Genomic DNA, 23,288 nt, shown 5'->3' with positions numbered 1-23,288 from the left:
TGGAAAATGAGCAAAAAAAATATACATATTTCCACCGAGAATTCAGTTTGTCAAAGCCCTTTTAGGGCTTTTGGGGAGAGGAAACCAGAATACCTACAGTGCTTTGGGGTCTGAATTACAAAGACTTTGCAAATTGCTTGTAAACTCTAAGATCACAATTTTTTGGGCTGCGAAAAAAGGTCAAATTTCACCTGGGACATGAACTTAGGCCAAAGTTTTGCAATTTCAGTTAATCATGTATGTGAACTAAAGGCCTTTTTTTTTTTTGAGTATTGGACTAGATCAGGGGTGGCCAGCTTCAATCCTCAAGGGCCACAAACACGTCAGGTCTTAAGGAGATCCCTGCTTCAGCACAGGTGGTGCAGTCACTGAATGAGCCACCTGCGCTGAAGCAGGGATATCCTCAAAACCTGACCTTGAGCACTGCAGTTGGCCGCCCCTGGACCGGATGGTAAACAAGTTTCCTGAAATAGGCTGAACCTAAAATAAATAATATACTTGTTGGAATCTTTCAAATGTTAATTTAAAACATGGGAAAAGATGAATACTTAGGCCAATAAATTGGCTACTTGTGCAGTACGTTCATTCCTCTCCCTCGGTTTCCACTTTAGGGGTGACCTAGCAGCATAGGCCTTTCAAGTTTCACTCTCAACGTCCAAACGAAATACATCGTTGTACATTAACCAACGGGGTTAAACACAACCCACAATGTATTGCGGGGAGGGAGGGAGGGGGGGGGGGGTAGCTGTGTCTTGTCAGTCTGAGAACCTCCATGAAAACAAAGTGTGTGAAATTCTGTACCTGCCTTCAAAATCAAATAACAAAATAAGTTAATCTGTGTGTGTGAGGCTGGCCCAGCTCCCAGTATGTGCCTTTCAATCCGAGCCCTTTGTTTAACACTGTGTTGTGGCAAATGGACAATTTGTATTTGTATTCTGTAAAGGGCGTTGGTAGGAGTAGCTTTGGGAGATTTCCTTTTCATTTGGAAAGTGATTGGAACCTGATGGGATGAGACGTTTTACAGGAACTTTTGTGAAGGGCATTCATGGAAAAAATAGTTGCCATTTTTTCTTTTTGCAATGATTATTTTCCCCCCGCCCGAGTTAAGCAGAGAATTAGGACTTTGATCCCTGCATGTGTTCTGGATTTCACATAATAAAGGTGTTGGCTTTATTTACCTTGATGTGTCAGGACAACCCTAATTCAGCAACAAACGGCGTAGTTAGTATGTCAGTTCACATTCCCGATTATTTGTAACACTTGTGACGTAAACTTACTGCTAGCCCTTATATCTGCACAGTATCAAATGATACTTTATAATAATAAAAAAAAAAACTTTTAACCCCTTTGCTGCCGGAGAGTCCTGCAACACTTTGCTTTACGATTCCAGGCTTATCTGGGAGTGAAGGAGTTGATCTTCCATGTGGTAACAATGAATCTGTTTGGGATGCACCTTTTCAAGGTAACCAGTGACACTGGGACAAAGGCTTGTGACATCTGGATTGCAAGTTGTGAGGTCTTTCTGTACCAGGGCTCTGCTCCTTAGGGTGTTGCTTGTTCTTTTAGAGACTGTAGGTAAATGCAGGAAACCACAATTGTTGGTGTGGATGAAAAAGCAGTATTGAAGTGACTATGCGTCAACTTTTGCAAACTGGGAATGTGTTTGTGAGTGCAGCTGCTCACAAGTACTCAGATAATCATGATGTGATGCTGCAGAGAATGTAACACTTGTGAATGAATCAAAATTGTTTGTTTCTAACCTATCTGAATAGATGAAAAATCTGTCCAGAAACGTACTATATATAGAGTAATAACTTTGTGACAAGCATGAACAGACTACTTCATAGGCCTTCTATTTTCTGTTAAAATGTTGATTTATTCTGGAGAATTAAGTACAGTAGGTACGATGGGGACATAGGCTGCGTCCACGCTGCCGCTGAGTGCGCTTGGCGCTTTCACTTCAGTTAAAATTAACATGTGCGCGCTCGTGCATGTGCACGTACGCTCTCCCGTGCTAGGCGCTTGTGGAGACAGAGCAAATTGATTTTCGTGCGCTTTGGAGGGTCAGCGACCAGTCAGCGCCATTCAATGCACACCCCCACACACCCACACACCCAAAAACACACACAGAAATAGCCCCGAACCACCCAATAACATGCTCCCCCCCCCCCCCTTTTCAACTTGCAAAATTCTGCCGGACAGCCTGCACTCATGCTTGGAGAGTTGGTGATGTCACCACGTTCAAGCATGAGCGCGCTCAGCTGCAGTGTGGCCGCGGGCATGGTCAACGCTTAGGCGCTGACTCACGCTTGGCAGTGAGCCCCTGCAGCCTTAATGCGAGTAGCTTTAGCAGGGGCTCGCGTACGCTTCTGTAGGCGTGCGAAGCGTTGCCGACAATCAAATTTTAGTTTACGCGCGCAGGGCCGGTCACGTGAGCGGATCGCCCAATGAGGGCGAACCAGCTCAGTGACGTCACTGGCCCGCCCCCCCGACATGCGGACGGCGCGCGAACTAAGGCAGGGAAAGCCCCCGCTTTCACTCACCCTCGACGCGCCTCTGCACGGCTGAAGTCACTATGGGCTCAGCCTTAAAAAGATTGTTCAGGGATTGTAAAGCGTGGCAGCACAATCCCAGATAGTAACACTGTTCAGTGGCAGTTTTACCTATTGCTGCACTTAGCTATGCACCTGAATAGACCGCTTTCATTAAAGATAATTTAAGTAGTTTCTGCAATTATTCTACTAAGGAATTGTCAGCCCAGACGCTCAGGAAATGCTTTGGAATCGAGAGGTTATGTAAATCTTTTGTACATTACCATTTTTATTCCCAGTAAAAGCTGAGGGGTATGTATGTATGTCTTTATTTATATAACGCCATTAGTGTACATAGCGCTTCACAGCAGTAATACACGTGACAATCGCATAAATATATAATACAAACAACAGAGCATGGGAATAAGCGCTTCAGACATAAAAGTAACATTAAGGAAGAGGAGTCCCTGCTCCAAAGAGCTTACAATCTAATTGGTGGGGAGAACGTACAGAGACAGGAGGAGGGCGTTCTGGTAAGTGCGTCTGCTGTTCTTTAGTAATCTGGCAGAGCAATTCTAGGATGTTTCAGATCCGGCTGTGTTGGATAAAATAAATGTAAGTTGTGGTACCACTGGGTTGGTGTGTTGTAACTGACACTATCTAAATAGAGCCACAATCTGCTGCTATCCGCTTGGTAGCGCGACTGCTTGATGTCTTGTAACCGCACAATTTGCCTTACAGTAAATCCATGCAGCTACTTTGTGTAACAGAAACCGCACCCGACGGCTCAGCTCCGTGTAACGGCCAGCATGAGCCGGCTCTCTAACAGGGGATGAGACCGCTACCACCATGGAAGAAAGGGGGTTGGCTCTTTGCTGCACCTGGTAAAGCCGGTGTGATGCTTCTCTTCATTTTATCCCCCTCAAATGTAAATGCTCAGGTCATTCAGTTGGCTTGAAAATGCTTTAACGATTAAGACCTGTTTTTAAAATCTGTCCGCCACATCTCTGGAATATACAACTGTCCAATGCCATATAGGAATGTATGGGGTTACTACTATATGGAAACACGCGATGGCTAATAGCTGGAGTAATGTGGAATGAGTTTCAGGTTTTGAGCAGATGTGGAACACACCCTTTATTTAGGACGTGATTACGTACAGATTGTATTTCCTTGGTAGATTCTAGTTTCACGTGCTGCGTTTGCCTTTACTTTGAAACAAACTAACATGATATCGTAAACTGTTCTTCATTGGAGTAAAATAATCTGTACTTTAAAAACGGATACAAAAGCAGTGTGTATATGTCAACTTTCTCATTAGGCTCTTTATAACCACGGCCTTTTGCAGATTGGGCACTGTACGAACACATTAGCACCATCACCGGTTATTATTCTGCTATTCATAATGTTAAACAGACGAGCTACATTTCCTGTTTTTAGAAGGGCTGGCCCTGATTGTCCCAGTACGTTGTGGGTTCTATGTAAAACCAAACCCAGTCTCTCTTCATGTTATGAGTAATGTCATTTATATTGTTTAAAAAAATAAAAAAAAATCAAGCGTTGAACTATTTCTGTGCAGCTTCCAGGATAGTTTCCCCATCCCTCTTGTTGCACAAAGCACTGCAGGATATTCATTTACAAACCCTTTCTGTAAAAGCCATAAAAAAATGAAACTAAACTGGTACATTTTATTCTGGCTTAAAATGCAAGGTGGTTGCAGAGCTACACTTCTGCAATATGTTATGCAAACAGTCGGTACGCTTTGCATGAGAAGGAAACGCAGAAATAGACACATTTTCTACCAAAATTTAATTTGCTGCAGAATTTGCAAATTTGCATGAGGTTGAAAAATGACACTTTTTTTTGTTTACATTTTAATACTCAAATGCCAAAACTAGTGAATATTTGCAAAGAGAATATTTGAAATGGTGCTTGTTTTTTTTTTGTTTTTTTTCCCCATTTATCTTGGAATTAAAAAAAAACAAAATATGCAAATCGAATGTTTTCAAATTCACCTATGTGTTCGTCATGACTATTATTCTAAAAAAAAAAATTTTAATGGCAGAAAATCAAGATCTCGGTGCAGAAGTAAATGAGAAAATAAGTTCTGCAATTATTTTCTTTGTTTCTCTTTCATAATAAAGACCATTGGAATTTGTGCAAAAAACAATGGTTTAAAGCAGCAATACTACTTTACCACCCTTTTTTTTTTACTTATTTGTATAGGTAAACCATGTGACCATGTATAAGTCTACATTCTTTTTTTTTTTTTTAATGGTTTTACAGACATTAAACAACAACAACAACATTACAATACAGAAAAAAACAAGATACACCGACATACTTTTACACTAAATTATTTTTAGTATTGCTCATCATACTTCTATTTCAAAATTAAACACATTAACACATATAATAATAAAAATAAAAAACAGATCATGGCATTTTCAAAGATTATCATGAAAGCTATTGTTAACAGTATAGTCAAATTTTGAGCAAGTATATGATGGCCCAAATTGTTTTCTCAATATTCTCCAAGTAGCCCATGTATCCTTAATTAGCGGGTTTCCTTTGGCTTCCATTGGTATTTCTCTCCATTTTACATGTGAAATCCCCAGGAGACTCTCTGGGGAGACAAACTGCTCCTCTAATGCTAGGCATGAGTAATAGCTGCTTCCAGTTATCCAAACTCCTACATGTCTTGCTACACAGGCCAGATTATATTTTCTAATATTGGGCAAATTAAGTGCCCCCCACTCTTTCTTCAGAGATTTATTAATAGCGATTTCTATTTCTCCCTTTCCTCCAGACAAACCTAGAAATGGCTTTATTTAGACGTTTAACATCGGAGTGTTTCAATAATATGGGTAACCTCTGCAGAGGGTGGATCAATCTTGCGAAACTGATCATTTTAACCATCTGACATCTGCCAGACAGATTAAGCCCACCCCTCTAATTCTGTGATTATTTTAGGGATAATTGCCCCAAAATTATTTTTGTAAAGATATTTACCCTTTGGATCAATATAGATTCCTAAATATGCAGTTTCCTAGTTCTTTTTCCCTTCCATTCCATATTGTTTTTACTTGATAGGATTAGTATTTCAGTTTTAGCTGCGTTCACCTTAAAACCCGAAACTTTTCCGAACTCTTCAGATACATGACGTATTGTATGTCTTCTTTTTATACCCTCTGCTGGCTTTGACACACACAACAATAAATCATCCGTGAATAAGGCTATCTTAGTTTCCTTTTCTCCTATCTTGATCCCTTTAAAGTTTCATATTTCTAAAATATTCATCAAGCGGTTCAATCGCAATATTAAAAAGCAGGGGCGATAACTGTCAGCCATGCCTTGTTCCTCTGAAAAGCCCTATCTCCTGTGATGATAGTAAGCCTACTGCCATTATTTTTGCTTTGGGGTCTTTTAAACATTGCTCTGATTGCACCAAGAAAGGTTCCTGTAATACCCATTTTTCCCAGAACATTCACCAGTTATTGCCATCCTACATTATCAAAGCTCTTTCAGCATCCGCTGATATTATTATATTATCTTTATTGCTTTGCATATTAGATTTTGTCCAGTGTATAGCTGTTGTAACCTTTCTGATATTTTTAACAGAGGCTCTGTCCGTTACAAAGCCTGTCTGATCTGCATGTATTAATTTAGGTAGGACTGTGGCAAGTCTACTGACCAATATTTTCTATAGTATCTTTGCGTCCTGGTTCAAAAGAGAGATTTGTCTTTAGAATTCTGGGTTCAAAGTGTCTCTCTTCTTTGAGTTATTCTTACAAAGGCAGTTTTACCCGTCTCTATGTATTCTTCTTTATCTAGAATTTCTTTGAACACTTCTCTAAGGGGAGCCCCAATTTCATCATTGAGCATTTTATAAAACTCCCCTGTAAATCCATCTGGGCCTGGCACTTCCCCATTTCTAAGCGTTTTAATTCTACATCCTTAAGTAAAATGGCAATTGTTTGGTGCTCCTATTATAAATCTGAAAAATCCTGATTGTGTGCCTAACATAATGGCTGCCTTCTAACTGCTACTGTACAGTCTGGAATGCTGCAGCTGATATGTAACATTATTACTAAATTGGAACATATTATTGTTGCAGCTTTCAGAGTAATAGACAGTCTGCTGTTTTAGCAACAAAGTATAACAGAGCTCAAAAAGGTGTCTCTGTTTCAAAAGAGGAAGTGGATATGACTTTCTAAATGGTTGCTGTAGCAAAGGGTGATCCGTACATTTAAAAAAGCATTAAAAATGGCATCAGGAGTTAAAGAAAAGAATGCAGACAGTATTATCTATACTACAGAACTGATTTATTAAAAAAAATACCCCTTAGTATTTTTCCCGTTTTGCTGCTTTAGCATTGTAATTTTCTCATTGGCTGTAACCTTATAGTGGAAGCGATAACACACTACGTTACTATTGTGGGAGAAACCCTGTTACAAATTAAATTGACCCACTTAAAGCTGCAGTTCAGTCTTCTTCTTTTTTTTTTTTTATTTATTTTTTTAAATTTATTTTTTTACTTCAATAGTTTCATGTGGGCAATCTTTAAAAAGAACTGCATAGCTGCCGGTAAATTCGTTCTCCGTCTATTGATCGGCAAAGTGTGGCGACATCTTTAAATATGGGGAATGTAAATCGTTGCTACAGGAACAAGCATGCTTGTTAAAATAGAATACAAGAAAATTGGTCTTTCAAAGTTGTTTTTTTTTTAAAACAGAAAATGCTAAAAGTATTTTTTCTTACTACAGAACTGATTTATTAAAAAAAACACATGCAGGATATTGCCTGAACTGCAGCTTTAATTCAAATCCACAATGGCAACAGAATATAGATGTTAAAACTGTGTGTGTGTGTGTGTGTGTGTGTGTGTGTGTGTCTGAATACGCAGCTAGAATGAAAGATACTTTTAGTAGTTGCTGCAATTATTCTAAGGAATTTTCAGCACAAATGCTTTGAAATGAAGAGGTTATGATTTACCCCCAAGCTACAGTAAATATTCTGTTATCTTTTTTTCCAGGTCTTATGAATATTTCTTCTTTCATATCAAGGGAAAGTAGGTAAGTGTTTTTTTTTACTCCCTAATATGATGTCAGCATGGTATATATTCATACTTTATCACACAGTGCAAATTGGAAATTGATTTAATATCGAGGCTATTTTTGGCTGTTGATTTAAAGGTTCAATTCCGCGGTCAGCCAGACAACCAAAATATTCTAACCGGCATTCCTAAATAAATCTAAGGCGTGTTATATAGTGTGCGCTGGTGTGTGTGCGGGCGCGCGCACGGCGTGGCACGGGCGTTTCGGTTGTAGAGGGTAAGCGGTGATGCGTGTGGCTAGGGGGCGTGGCTATGACATCACAGCACAGATTGTTTCACAGCGTCACGTGGCGCTGCAACAGCGCGAAAATACAATTCTCTTGTAATTTCTCTGGTCTGCCGCACCACCGCTCACGGCCGTGTGCGCGGGTCTCAACTACATCAACTTCAGCCTCTTACAGTCAATTGTAATTGACGCGCGCACGGTAGCGCAACAGCGCGCACTATATTACAGGCCTAACACGGCTAATATCACAGGTGTGGCTGCTTTGATTTGATTTTAATTTGCTTTTGTTCTCGAAATTAATAAGACGTTAAACTTGAGTTCTTAGGAGCCGCTGATTGGGGCAGTGTTTGTTAAACAAGGGTTTTCTTTGTCCTTATCCCGACCAGTCCTTATCTGAGAATCAATAAAGATTAGGGGGACGGCTGTGGGGTGAGGCGGGGACCCGGGCTGTACAAGCGCTCGCGCTGATCACACGGTGACAACACACTTAAAGGGAACAGCCAGAGGAGAGCAAACCGCTCCCAAGTCTCACTTTAACAAATACCCGTGTGTTACATTTGGGTACAAAGGTAACAATTACGGAGATGGGATCCCTTAAATATGTCACTGGATATTTTTTTTTGTTTTTTTAACTTTAGTCCTAGGGAGGGTTGTCCCTGTTTAATCCGTGCGCCTGTGTTGCAGCGCTGAGAGACTTGTCAGTCACCACCATGTCCGGCAGCAGTGCAACCTATTTGTGTGTGTGTGTGTGTCTGACACACACTGACAGTGATTGGGGGGTGGGGGGATGCAGTGACGGTCACGGTTTCTCCCCCTAGCAGCAGTCTGCAATGTGCTAATGTCTTTGTCTGACCGTGTGCAATATCACCATTTATAAAATGTAAGTCTTCTGGAGCAGGGGTTGCTTTCTCTTAATATGACATTGACGTTTGCCGTAATCCATGTGTTGTACTTGGAGAGCAAAAATATAGTATTTAAACTTCCAGCTGATGTGCCATGCTAGGGAACAGGTGTACCATATAGGATGAGCAAAGCAACAGTAAAGTAAACAGAGATAAAAGCCTCCCAACCTCGAAGAGCTTAATCCTCTGGTGTCACTCCTAATTCTTCAAGCCACACAGGCATCAGACAGAGCCAGTCTCAACCTTTTTGGAAATTATAAAGCAGAATATTTAAACCTCATTGCGCTTTCACAGAATACCGTCAATGAGGCTTGGCAAGCAATCGGTAGTTTTGCCATAAGGTAATACAGTATTACTATGACGTGGTAACCAGGCTCGCTGAGACGTCAGCCATTTCCTGGGCTGGCGATTTGGGGAGGGGGTGTGTAACTCGATTTATGCTGCAATAACGGAGAGGCATGGCCACGGGGGCATGTTTGAAGGGGGGTGTCTGTGGATGGCCGGGCCCTTTCTTCTATACCAGGCTTATCTGTCCATTTATCGACAGCCCTGGTCATATTCCTTCCCTTGTGTTCATTGAAGCTGTAGCTCTAAGTTTTCTTCCGTGATTTTTTTCTTTTAAACTTGCTTTATATACTATTTGTCTTGGAATATTTGCACTAATGTTTCTGCTCATCATAGAAGTGTGTGTGTGTGTGTGTGTGTGTGTGTGTGTGTGTGTGATACCTATATACTGTATATATCTATATATAGATATTACAGACACACACTTCTATGATGAGCAGAAACATTAGTGCAAATATTCCAAGACAAATAGTATATAAAAGGAAGTATATTAATATATTTATATATCTCCATCTGCAGCCTTTGTCGATCGACTGCTGGATGAAGGCCTCCCCAATGATCTTCGAGCACTATGGTTGCAAGCCTCTCTTCTCCACATTGCTCCAACAAATTTTCTGGTTTCATCGTCCTGTCTTACTTTTGTTTTTTTTTATATCCCTTGGAATTCAGTCGGGTACCATCTTTGTCCAACAATGGGTTATTTCTTCTTGCAGTGTCTGGCCCACCGCCGTTTTCATTTCTTCACCCTTGTGATGATGACACAGACTTTATTGTTTGCTTTCAAACCCATTCGTTCTTTTTCTTGTCTCTTTGGTTAATTCCCAACATACATCTCTCCATACTTATTTGAGATGTCTGAGGCTTCTGAATTGTCTTTGCATTTAAGGTCAATATTTCACATCCATACGTGAGCACAGATGGGATGCACTGGTTGAATACTTTTTCTTTTCGGGCACCGTGGAAAGTTCCCTTGCAATGTGGTCTTGTTTATTACAAATGTGCTCCATCCCATCTTCATTCTTCCATTGATTTAATTTGAAAAGATTCCCATCTATTGATACTTGCTGGCCAAGCTAGACGTAGTCTTCAACTTCTAGTTCTATTCCATTTATTTTGCTATTGGTAGAGTTGACACATTGGAACATCACTGTGGTCATATGGAGTCCCATCTTACCTGATTCGGTGAGTTCTCAGATTTGTTGGTATTGGTCTTCCGGCACAAATAAGTCAGCTGCAAATTGTAGGAGAGGATTCGCCGTTGATTTTGATTCCTTTTTCTTCCCAATTCAATGCCTTGAACTATTCTTCACGTGTTGCTGTGAAAAGCTTTGGTGACACGGTGTTTTCCTGTCGCCCCCTCATACGGACCCTTATTGTGCTTGTATCGTAATAATAGTTGATGTGGTATTCTCGTAAATTGTCTTTTAATAGCAATATACACTTCGACACGTGGTGCATTTAATATCACTGAGGCGTAGATGGAATCAATGCTTTTTTTATAATCCTCTAATCCTAAACTATGAGTTAAATTGTGTTCATTATTTGGGGAAATCGCTTCTTGTACAACTTGGATGTGGTCCATGGTTTTGTATTCACTGCGAAATCCGTTTTGGGACGCGCATATAGCAGGCGCACGCGACGGAGCGATTGGCGTCGCGCGTGCCTGCCCCAGAGGCGATCTGTGGCCTTTGGGAGGGGGAGGCGTGGCTGTAAAGTCACGTGAGCGGTTCACCCTCATTGGCTGAACCGCTCACGTGACCCAGCCGGCGCACGACAAAATAAAAAATGATTGTCTCCTCCAAAATGGCATTTCATCACATGCGCGGTCGCGCGCTCTATGGCCTGTCAGCGGTACGGCCCTTTGTTCGCGCTGCGCACTCCTTTGCAGGGATATGGACGCGGCCTTACGCTGTAGGGTGTCCCATCGTCCAAGGTCTATTGCATCTGATTATTGAGTTTCTTTGTAAAATGTGATTGGGAGTAGACTGGTTGGTCTGTAGTTGTTGAGGTTTTTGTTCCCTTTGTTGTGGCTGAGGATAACTATGCCATTGCTCCATTGTTTTGAAATGTTCTTGTTCTTCAAGCCGCATGTACAGTTTTTTTTTTTTAAAGAATTTTCTCTACTTCTTCCCCAGCTTCTTTCAAGATGTGTGTGTTTTTGTAGTCCATCCGTCTTCCTTTTTTATTTATTTATTTTAAATGTATTAATCTTTTATTCACCTGATGTGGTAAGAAGTCGACAATTTAATATGAGGATGTCCAGACCTGGGCAATAGTTTTTGTAGTTGAATGACTTAATTAATTCTGCTGATTGTTCTCCTTCCAAAATCCTGTCCAGACCGGCACTGCTTCACTGTACGAAGGGTCTTCTGCCAAAAATGAACAATGAAACTGACAAAGCTGGCATTGCCAGCCATCTTTGTGATGTCATGTTTATTTGCAGAAATGAACTCCTTAAATGCCAGCTGGTCTTGCAAGGCAGTGAAACGGGTTACAGACGCAGTCCCATTTTTAAGTTGCAAAAACATTTTTTTAAGCGAATTGGCAGTTGGCTTCCGGAAGCAAATATAACGATCATTAAGTGTGTATGTGATTTAAATCTTTAGTGCTTATGAATCACACTTTGCAACATTCCAGATCTGTTCTGGATGTGATAGTTGTATTTGTATTGCTACTTGTACCTTATCTTTTTTGGCTACACTGAAATCTGGTAATGGTGAGTACACACTGACCTGCCGTCTGTGCTAACACTTTACATACGCTTGTTACTGTCCCAGTGTTACTTCTCAAGCAAAGACTACAAGGAGTCCCAGAAGTGCTTGGGCCCATTTCCTCTATGCTTTCTGGTCTACAGTAGCGTTAGGCCCGTATTATAGTGGGTGCACACGTGCCTGTGCGAACGCTCGTGCACGTGACGCACACTTTTTGTGTGTACGGTCCGTGCTTCTGTGAGCCACAGGCTTGGAAGGTAGTGTGCGTCACTGTGTGTGCGTGTGTCAATGTGTGTGCGCGCGTCACTGTGTGTGCGCGCGTCACTGTGTGTGCGCGCGTCACTGTGTGTGCGCGCGTCACTGTGTGTGCGCGCGCGTCACTGTGTGTGCGCGCGTCACTGTGTGTGCGCGCGTCACTGTGTGTGCGCGCGTCACTGCGCGCGTCACTGTGCATACACACATATACACACACATACACACACATACACACACATACACACACATACACACACACACACACACATACACACACATACACACATATACACACATATACACACATATACACACACACACACACATATATACACACACACATATACACACACACACACACACACATATATACACATACACATATATATACACACATACACATACACACATACACATATACACACACATATACACACATACATATACACATACATACACACATATATATATATATATATATACACACACACACACACACACACACACACACACACACACACACACACACACACACACACACACACTCTTTTGTAATTTTCGGCAGTTACTTTCTTTTGTACCAAGAACTAACTATGGCTGGGCTGCTGTTCTCATGCATAAAAATAAAAGATTCATCTTATGTGATTAACAGCTAGAGTATTGAGAAAAATTAAACCTAGAAGGATGGTTGATTTTAAAATCTATATCAATGTGTGGTTCCACCAAACCATTTCCTCATGGAAAAGCTTGTCTTCTTAAAGCCAGGAACTTGTCTGTGACCTTTCACGGGAGTTGACCACTCCTGATATAGTTAGTAATTCTCTCTTTTTGTTTTATTATTGAAGATTTGATGTCAACTCATTAAAAAAACAAAAACCTTTTCTCCTTCACAAAATGAGACGCACAAGGTTACAGTACAGAACCGCTATTTGTAATTGCATAAACTTTGGCTGAAACATAACACAATTGATGGGGATATCCGTATAGAAACGGCATAATATCTGCTGCTCCGCTATGTGCCTCCTGTACCCTTCGAACGCAAAGAACAAATAATGTACGTAATATCCATTTTGTATAATGCAGGACCCCCGGCACGTGTCTGAGAATAAATAGGCAAATGCCCTTCACACGGCACCAAGCGTATACCGGCGCTAACCATCCACGCCGTGCTTTGCATCATTACAATAGGCGAATACAAGACAAACAATGGGAATACGTGCAACAGTTAAAATACAACGTACGGCTAAAGGAGACCGTGCCCCAAAGATCTTACAATCTAAGTGTTTTAGTACAACTTTGTGACACTCATTAAGTATCCATTTTTATTTTACCGTTGTTACATATTTTCGTTTCGGAGTTTGTCTGCCGGAAGCGGTACGTCGAACATTGCAGAGCTTGTCATGTCTAACGAAAGGAGCCGTGTGCCCTTAAATAAAACCTTTATGAAGTTATATGATCTGATTAACCTTGGAGTAGTTTATTTCTCAAATCGGAAGAGCTGATACTAAGTGCAGGTGTAACACTGCAGGCAGGTAACTTAGGTCAGCGCTTTTATTACATCCGCAATATAACCAGTTACATTGCTGAAACATAGTATCAAAAACATACCCGGCTTTCCAGGTGCGGGTAATCATTAGCGCACGTTTCGTGGGAAGTACGCTCTCCCATTACGAATCGCTGATCAAAGAGGGTTATTCATTAAACTGCATTAGTGTTGGTTGGGGCACATTGACTTCAATGGGAGTTTGTGTGATCGTGCCCTGATCGGCGCTATCACAGCTTAATGAACGACCCATAAAGTGTGCATATTCCTGCAGAAACCCTGCAAAAGATTTATTTCAACCACATTTCCGTTCTCTGAAACGTCGGCCTCTGGTAAATCGAAACTACCGCTCCCTTTCTCCCAGGGTTGTGTAGGAGGGTTGGAAATCAGCATAATCATTGGGCCACGTCCAGTCTTTTCCAGGTCAGTGTTTGTGTCTGTCCCAGTTAAACATTACATTTCAGTTGCTGCTCTAATCACACTACTTAATAGCACTTTGTGGGATATGAAGGGGGAAAGCGGTACAATGATTTATTTTGTCTAAAAAAGGGCAATAGGTCTCTTTGCCTTCTCACATTATCCAAGTATTTACGTTGTAATGGCTTAATCTCCATGATAGAACATTGGTTTCTGTTGGTATAAATACAATTACATTCTTTGATATTTCGACCGTGTGGACTAGGGAAGCAACCTACCGCCTCTGTAAATATTGAACCAGTTCTCGAAACATTTTATTGTAAGCTTGTCACGACAGGAACTAGCTGTTAAATTACTTTGGGTTGCTATCCATGGAGTCCAAGTACATGCATGAATTATTGGCAGAATTTGAAAGAAAATTATATTATTTTGTTTTTACTAGTTACTGTCTTATTTTGCTAAATTTTAGTTCAGAATTATACTTTTTATTTTTTTCTATACTTGCTTTTTTTTTTTTTTTAGGTGCATCACTTAATTCTGAAATCGCATACACACCCACAGCAAGAAATGTTGCTTATGTAAGCAAAAATACGAACGATGGAGAAGGTATTATAGTTACTATGTAACTATGTATGGTACTACAGGGTCTTCAAATGGTTTTACAGTGATGAGCAAAGTTATTGAAATGTATAGTCGCATACTCTGCTTTGTTTGGTGCTGCAACATATTAGTATTCGCAGCCCTAAATATGAAGTATTACTTTAAAATTACTGTCAGTAAAGGCTTTTGAGCATACATGGATGTTGTAGGTTCCCTGTATCGTTATTTTGGCCCTTTCAGTAACCGATGCCTCCAGTGTTCGGTTTCTTTTGCAAACCGGTTCGTTGGATGATTTGGATGATTTGGATGACTTGGCCTTGACCGTTCCGTTGCTAATACGACAATGGTGCACAGTTACATTATGTATTAATTAGCTTGCTAGGCCTGGAATGTGATGCAGATCCGCAAGTGTAAACGGTTATTAAACATTGCACGTTGAGGTTAACTTTGTGTCGAGTTTCACATTGCAATAATAATATAATGCCGCTGTCTCAATAAAAATGAAGAAACAATCCCCAGTTTGATTTGAATAGATGCACAGAGAAGCTTCTCTTAAAGCCGACCTTCCTTATAACTAGAAGCGGAGGTAACCGGAGACTGAGACCCAGACTGTCTTTGGGAAACGTATTTATCCTTCTTGGTGGTCTGCTGGAGTAAGATTGGATGCCACGTTCTTCAGCGCTGAGGCTGTCCTGGTTCTATTATCAGTCAAGTCAAATAATTTCTTGTACTTGGGTCCATGTTTCCTCCTCTACATCCTAACAGCGTTCCTGTCTGTTCTCTGTCTGACGGCTGCAGGACACATGCCAGGCATTACAAACTACAAACCTCTTCATGGAGTATCACTCGAAGTGCAAATCATTCAGTTCAAATTTGATTTGACATTGCCTAAAAGTTGGTAAATGTAAATTTTTAGAAGTTCACTAAAAGAGTATACCAAACACTCGATATGTAAATGCATTTTCTTTTGTATATTTGGTTGGGTTAATTTTAGCTCTGTTTCATTTTGGTACATGTGAGAATTTACGTCATCCCGTAGAATTCTGCATATGGCGTTCAGGTATGAAATGGTGGTGGCGTTTAACGGTCTATCTTTCATATGGCATAAAGACTGTAGAAAATCTTTGTGGATGTTCAGATGCATCACACAATTGGCTCCATCGCTGTAGCAATGTATCTAGTTTTGCAAACTGATTGACTTTGCATCTGTGAAAGCCACAAAACAGCTGAGTGAAGGACTGCTGGAGAGTCTTTCATGCTGCAATTTAGCGGTTGCGTGCTAAACATAGAAAAATTATGTTTAAAAATTGAAAAGGGGACTAAGTATTTTCACACCCCCCCCCCCATACCTGGTTCATCCTCACGGTTTATATTTTTAGCACGTGATTTTAAATGTGTAGCAAACATCTATACAGAACATAGGTTGAGAATTATACTCCCATAAAAAATACCTACATTTTAATTTTTATAATATTAAACAAAAGGTTGTTGCACTTGATGGGCGTAAAATGCAATAACGGTTTGTGTTGCTTGCCTTTGCGTTCTATAATCTATACCATGGGTGCATAAAATTTTTGGTCTGTGGCCCCCTTGCCTGTTCTCCCCCCTGCTCACCCCCCCACTTACCTTGTCTCCTGCGTTTCTGATGTCACGACGTTGCCAGAAGGCGCCAGAGATGAGATATGGGCCCTTACAGAGGCCTAGCGTGCTCCCTTGGCATTTAATTGAAATGCTTTGGGGAACAGAGCGGGGCCTATAAGCACAATGCACCCCCTGTTTGCGCACCCCTGATCTATTCCATGGGTGGAAAGATGCGCCACAGTGCGCAGCTATTTAAGCAATGGTACAGTTAATCAACACGGAATGTTCCATAAATGGCTCCATTTTTTTTGTGTTTGCAACTACTGTATGTTAAAGCAGAAATCGCTCCCATACTCGTGTGTCTCCCATTTACAGGGTGGCAGTCAGGAGATCACCCTATGAGCTGCGCCACCATATTTCCACCTGTGTGAATCCCTAACCGTGAAGTTCCCTGTTTAAAGCTCCTTCCAGGCAAATGAAAATGGCTGTCAAATCTTGAGCCAATGGGAAGCCGCAACATCATCGGTTGGGGCTTCCCATTGGATAGCCATTCAAATACCCTTTAAAAACCAGGAAGTAGTACCAGTAACTTCACCGTTTAAGTATCTTGCCAACCGGGTGTCTGCTTAGCTCTCGAGGGGACACTGGCTCAGTTTTTGGCTGCGTCCATTGTAAGTACAGCCGCGCGGAGGTGGAGGGAAAGCGGGTGCTTTCCCTGGCCATGGTACGCACGTCGTTCGGGGGTGTGTCTAGCGACGTACCAGTGATGTCACTGATTTATCGCGCAACGCAAGTCCCCTCCCGCTTCCGCCCGCACACTGCATGGACGCGGCCACTGGCTTGGGCATTTTGATCGGTCAGCGTACGCACGCCTCCGCACCGTCTGCCCGACCATGGACGCTGCCTTTAGGCTTCAAAGATGATTCTTTATTTCCCTTGCACCGGATGTCGCCCACATTGTATCTGAGCGTAAACGCTGCTGTTTGACACATTGTATCTGAGCGTAAACGCTGCTGTTTGACACATTGTATCTGAGCGTAAACGCTGCTGTTTGACACATTGTACATGTACTTTTCCAATACAATTCTCTATGAAGCCAAGGAAAAAACACACAAAGGAAACTGGAAAATTAACTCAACTGCACATTATTTTGTTTCATCATATACGGAATAATTAAATTACAAAAAGTACAAAAGCAGCCTTCTTTTGAAACAGACATATGACTGTCTAATGATTTGAGCAGCGATGCTGGAAATCAAAGCAGTAATGGCTTTTGTGGAACACAATTATATCAATCATGAGATGACCAAGATTGGTCAGTATGACGAGATTGTAAAGTGAGGCCCTTCCACACAAATCTGTTGCATATATTTGAAACCCCAAATCCTTGCACAATCTGCCAGATAATTTTATATTTCAGTATAGTGTTGCTACCTTGTCCATTCAAAATAAATACATAACCTACATTTTCTTCCAGACGTTTATGATCTTGTGCTTTTTATTATAAAAATGTGTGTAGGTTAATTTTCCAATCATAGATAATTCAACATTCAAAGTGAACAGAAATAATTGATAACCTTGTTATGTAAATGTTGTTGAACGCAAGCAGAAGCCACAGAGACACCGTGCCTAACCAATGTGAAATTGTATTTATTTATAAAATATTTTACCAGGAAGTAATGCATTGAGTTACCTCTCGTTTTTAGTATGTTCTGGTCATAGAGTTAAAATGACAAATAATACATGGTTATAAATACATAAGTGAACAGGGTATACATTATATACAAGACATTGCATGCACAGTTACAGATCATATATATTATAGGCGTATGTAACAGTTACAGACCAGATTAAAATGTGAGACAGCTTTAGTTTTGAAAGAACTTAGACTGGTGGGGTCTGTGAGAGTCTCCGGTAGATTGTTCCAGTTTTGGGGTGCACGGTAAGAGAAGGAGGAGCGGCCGGATACTTTGCTGAACCTTGGGACCATGAACAGTCTTTCCGAGTCAGATCTCGGATAAGTGCTGCATGTGGTAGGGGTGAGGGACTTGTTCAGATAGACGGGAATTGGCATCTGCTGTGCAATATGTTTCCTTACCAGCAGACTTAGGGAGGATTTGTTCCTATAAGGTACACTCAGTTTAACATAGATTTTGGATTCAGGGTATCAATATACAACCCAAAAGTTAATTTGGAGTCGAGCCACATGCCCAGATATTTAAAACTAGTGACCAGGGCTAGAATGGTGTTGGAGTTGGTTCTGATCTGAATCTTCGTCATTAGTAGCCTTAGAAATGTAATGATAGTACCAAATACCATTGTTACAGTTGTCTGTGTTCTCAAAAGTTTGTTTTTTGCAAATCCAGCGTTTAGGTCAAATCAAATTGAATTACATGTTCAAGGTCCGAGACTCTAGGGCTGTGTGTACACAAGATTGTATCATATGCATACATGGGCATTGAAGCTCCCTCACAAGCTGTAGGTAGATCATTAATGAAGACTGAAAAGCGTAGGGGCCCAAGAACAGAGCCTCGTGGGACACTTCAGGTGATATCCAAGGGGTTAGAGTTGGAGCCCGAGACACACACCTTGGGATCTACACGATAGATGGAAATGAAACCAGTTTAAAGCATGTTCCCCTATTCCAGAGCACTGAAGCTTGTTTAACAAGATAACATGGTCAACAGTGTCAAAGGCCTTTGCAAAATCTAGGAATATTGCACCAGTAAGTTGTTCCATCACACACTGTATCTCATTGCAAACTTTTAGGAGGGTAGTTACTGTGGAATGTTTTGGGCAAACGCCAGATTGGAGTTAGCAGAGGAAATGTGTCTTGTTATACTAATCTCTGAATTGAGGGTGGACACATTTTGCCATGACTTTGGGTGGTGTTGGGGGAAGAGATTGGTCTGTAATTGTAGACCGGGACATCTTTAGCAGTTACATTATGCATCTAAAAAGAAAATTGCACACTTCATTTAAAAGCCTTAAAAAAAATGATCTACAACAATTGGGCAATTGAACATCACACCCAGGCCGCTAAAATAAATATAAGAAGCAGTCCTCCCACTCCCCATCGTCACCGAGGGAGGGAAGAGATGCTTTATTCCAAGCACATGGAGGAATGGGCATGGGGGCCGTTGGTATAAGGAGGTATGGCCAACCGGGGGGTGGGGGGGTGAGGAGGGGTATAGGGAAGTTATGGGCCTGGGGACAGTGAGCAGTGAGCGTAGTGCAGACATGTCCCCTGGGCTTACCTTCAGCCTGAGGATGGGGGGCCGGTGGCCGGTGAATGGTTGTCCTTACAGGCCCGCGGATTGGTCTGCGGAAGGGTGCGGCCATACACAGTAGTGTCACTGGCATTGATTGGAGCCGGGACAACAGTCCTGGCTTGTCCCCCTGTTGGTGGCCCTGATCACACCTGAATTGAGCGTAGAGACGCATGAAACATGCTTCAGTGAAGTGTTTAATTAGCTAATCAAATGTTCTTTTTAGTATATGAAATCTAGCTGTTAAATCCCATTGCAATCTTCGTGTGTATGTATTGTTCATGTTTAGAAAAATGCAAGCCCTGTAAGGAGTTTTAATGTAATTACATTAGAAATTTGACCAATGCTTTACATTTTTACCTTTACCTCTATATGACCATGAAGTAATGTTTAGTTTACAATGTTTTTCATACGGTACAGTATATGTTCAATCTCTTGCGAAGCATGCCATACTGTACTTCAACATATGACTCGTGAATGAAAAAGCTTTGTAAATGTGAAGTCATTATATTTTTGTCAATCATTTGGTTTAAATTGTCTGTTTATATTCCAACAATACATTGATTTTATAAAGCTTATTCTATTACTGCATTGTAACAGAGAAAGGATCTACATCAGTCCAGTAGATATTTCTAAAATGACCCTTTGTAGTTTGGTTTGTTTTTATGTGAGATGCAGTTAATACATTTGAATATTTTGATGCCGAACGCCTGATGTGCTGCACATCTGTATTTTGCATAGCACGTGCAGGGGCCCCGCTAAAGGAATATACAAGCTGACATTAAATAAACACTACAGCTGCTGCTATTTCATCTGTTCCCACTGTTCAGTAGGTTAATCTAAGCACAGACAAAACATTAGTGATTTATTTTTTATGCTTCTTGCTCGATCACGTCTGATTTGAAACCGTAGGGGGATATTCACTAAACTCCAGTATTAGCTAACTCACATATTGGCTTCAATGTCCCTTTAATGTGTTATCCAATACCAGAGTTTAGTAAAACTCCCACCTCCTGTTCTACACCACGCGGAGGGGAGGGGAGGGGAGAGGAGGGGAAAGGAGGGGAGGGGAGAGGAGGGGAGAGGAGGGGAGAGGAGAGGAGAGGAGAGGAGAGGAGGGGAGGGGGAGGGGAGGGGAGGGAAGGGGAGGGAAGGGGAGGGAAGGGGAGGGGGAAAACCCTGAACCCTATAAACTGTAATATTTGTTAGACCTCTGTAGTCTATCGTTTTTTCATACTCTTGGAACCGGAAAGCTTCTTAAAACAGATTCACGAAGCAGTTGCTCTATTTTTTAATTTGTGGTGCGGTTTGTAGCACGTTAATAAGCGAGCGGCTCTGTGAGTACAGACACTGACTCTGTAAACAAGGGCACTGACTTTGAAGCACTTCAAATACTGGTGTCCCTTCCTTGTGACCTTGGGCAAGTCTCTTTATCTCCCTGTGGGGCAGTGACCCCATTCCTTCAAACATTCTATGTACAGCGATGCGTACACTGTCAAGGCTATACAAGAAAAAAACAATGATTACATTGTTCATTAGTAGCATCTGTGTGTGTGTGTGTGTGTGTGTGTGTGTGTGTGTGTGTGTGTGTGTATAATAAACAGAACAATCAGCGCTAACTGGTTCAATGATAACTGTGCTCAAACATGTGAAAATATAAATCTATATGAACTAGAAGAATAAATATGAATTCAGCGATAGTGAATTAATAATATATAATTATTATGTGCTTGCAGCAAGAATCTAATCTACAATAATAAATATACGGTAACCAATGTGACAAACATAAAAAGAGAATATCATATATAAGATGGAATAAAGGATATAATCATTAAATGTCCCAATAAAGTGATTCAATTTCAAATCGGCCAATCCAAAGTCACAACAATGCTGAAGACTTGGACAGCTTCACGGTGGACACACCAAGCCCAAAGACAAATCTAAGAAACAAGGTAAAGTGCATGCTTCATAGTGTAAAATAGTACCTCCTCCCCCCTCCCCCCACCCTTCTCTTCCTCCTCCCCCCCCCCCACACCACCTTCTCTCCCCCCCTCTCCCTGCTCTCCCCCCTCTCCCCCCTCTCCCTGCTCTTCCCCCTCTCCCTGCTCTTCCCCCTCTCCCTTATCTTCCCCTCCATCCTTCTCTCCACCCTCCCTTCTCCTCTCCCCACCCCCTCTTCCTCTCCGAAGAGTGCACAGAGACTAAAGTCACACTGTAGACTGCTTAATTTTTGTGTGTCAAACACAAAAATCACTGCACTCGCATTCTGCTGTCTGCAAATAAACACAGGAAATCCAGCCAGGTCTCTGCTAATAGTCCTTCCTGAACCTCAGAGGAGCCGCGCTCAATGAACTGCGTCCGGGCATCCCTTCCTGATGCCCGCTGTGTGCTTGTAAGATTGCCCTACACGTTTCGTGAGCCTCACTTCCTCAGGGACTGCAGAGCAGACAGGAAGCTAGGGAATCCTCTCGGAAGGAGCAGCACTGGCGCTCTCAATAAGACTCTTTCAAATCCTTCAGAGACAGGACCACGACTTCGTAGCAGATTTATGGTCAGATTGGCTTGTTTGATGTGACAGACATTTTTTGGGTTTGTGTCTTGATTAATTATTATTTGTATTCTGGATTTTATATTTTGCCATAATGCTTCAACCGTTTCACATATACACACACGCATACACGCATACACGCATACACGCATACACGCATACACGCATACACACATACACGCATACACACACACGTAGCAGAGTCCCCTACCTTGTTTCCGGTGCAGGGAACTGCTCAGCTGGTTTGTTCTGTGTACAGAGCTGATCGGGGAGAGTGGCGGTTACTATCTTGGACATTTCGGGACTACAATTCCCAGACGCCTCGGTTGGGTCACATGTGCCGTCTCAGCCAATCAGAGAGCGGCCATAAAAGAGACTCCTGATTTCCTCCGCGGGGCGGGAAACACGCAGGCAGTCTTGCAGGAGCCGGCGGAGAGGACGGACGCGTCCAGGGAGCCTTTAAGCTGCTGGTCTAGGCCAGAATTCTGCCCCAAGGGCCCAGTTAGGCCCCGATCCTACATAGTGGAGTATTGTAGGGAAGGCCCCAGATAGGGATCCTCCCATTAGACCTGTAGCAGCCCTACTGCGTCGGTGGACAGACGTCCACTCGGCGATCTGCGGCCTGTGAGACCAGACACATTTTGTGTGAGACACTCCGGCCGGAGCTCACACAACGAGGAGGACCGGGACCTTAGGCGAGAGGGGAATTGCTGTCAGAGGACCCGCTGCATGGGACCTGCTTCAGCACACTTCTGTAAGCTGCACCTGGGTACTGGAGTACCCAGGAAGGTACCCAACGTGCACCATCAGGCCAAGGGGAGGGTAGCACTGCCCTGGGACATATAGCTGGGGAAGGTAGTGTTGTTGGACACCGGTATACAGGTGCACAAGCACCTGAGGGTTATTTTGGGCTAGCTACCCCAGGGTGTGTGTTATTGTTGCATTGCACTATGTATAGTAAATACGAGTTATGATACCTTGGTGTGATAGTATTATTGCTATTGTATTGATTCCTATGGGGAGCAAATCCCACCTACGCTGGGATCCTCATAGGTGGAGGCGCTGCACTGAGTGAGCTCACCCCAGGCTCCCAAAAGCGGAAACTAAGGCCTCCTGTGAGCGTACAGGTATTAGCAGCATGTGGAAGCGCCCGCGGTTTCCCGTAGGCGTAGGTAAAGGGGGTTACACACTTTCCCCCCCACGGCTTGTCAGTCTCTCACATCGGGTTTGAGAAATGTTGGCCT

General features: G+C 42.1%; 1 protein-coding gene across 8 annotated transcripts in view; it reads left to right on the top strand.

The window, feature by feature from the left end:
• Nucleotides 1-23,288, top strand: part of AKAP13 (A-kinase anchoring protein 13) — a 174,846-nt gene that overhangs the window by 12,332 nt on the left and 139,226 nt on the right. For 7 of the 8 annotated variants that reach the window (XM_075575233.1, XM_075575231.1, XM_075575229.1 and 4 more), the window contains exon 2: nt 7,567-7,606. Coding sequence is in view for 7 of the 8 variants with exons in the window: in XM_075575231.1 (XP_075431346.1) it covers nt 7,572-7,606 (35 nt within the window). In the remaining variant the exon portion in view is untranslated. The remainder of the gene's footprint in view (nt 1-7,566; nt 7,607-23,288) is intronic. The other variant, XM_075575230.1, reaches the window with a different exon arrangement.

The sequence above is a fragment of the Ascaphus truei genome, chromosome 18 (assembly GCF_040206685.1).
Source record: "Ascaphus truei isolate aAscTru1 chromosome 18, aAscTru1.hap1, whole genome shotgun sequence".
NCBI lineage: Eukaryota > Metazoa > Chordata > Amphibia > Anura > Ascaphidae > Ascaphus > Ascaphus truei.
Note: the sequence above shows the minus strand (reverse complement) of the source record. Positions and strands in the feature narration are given on the sequence as shown.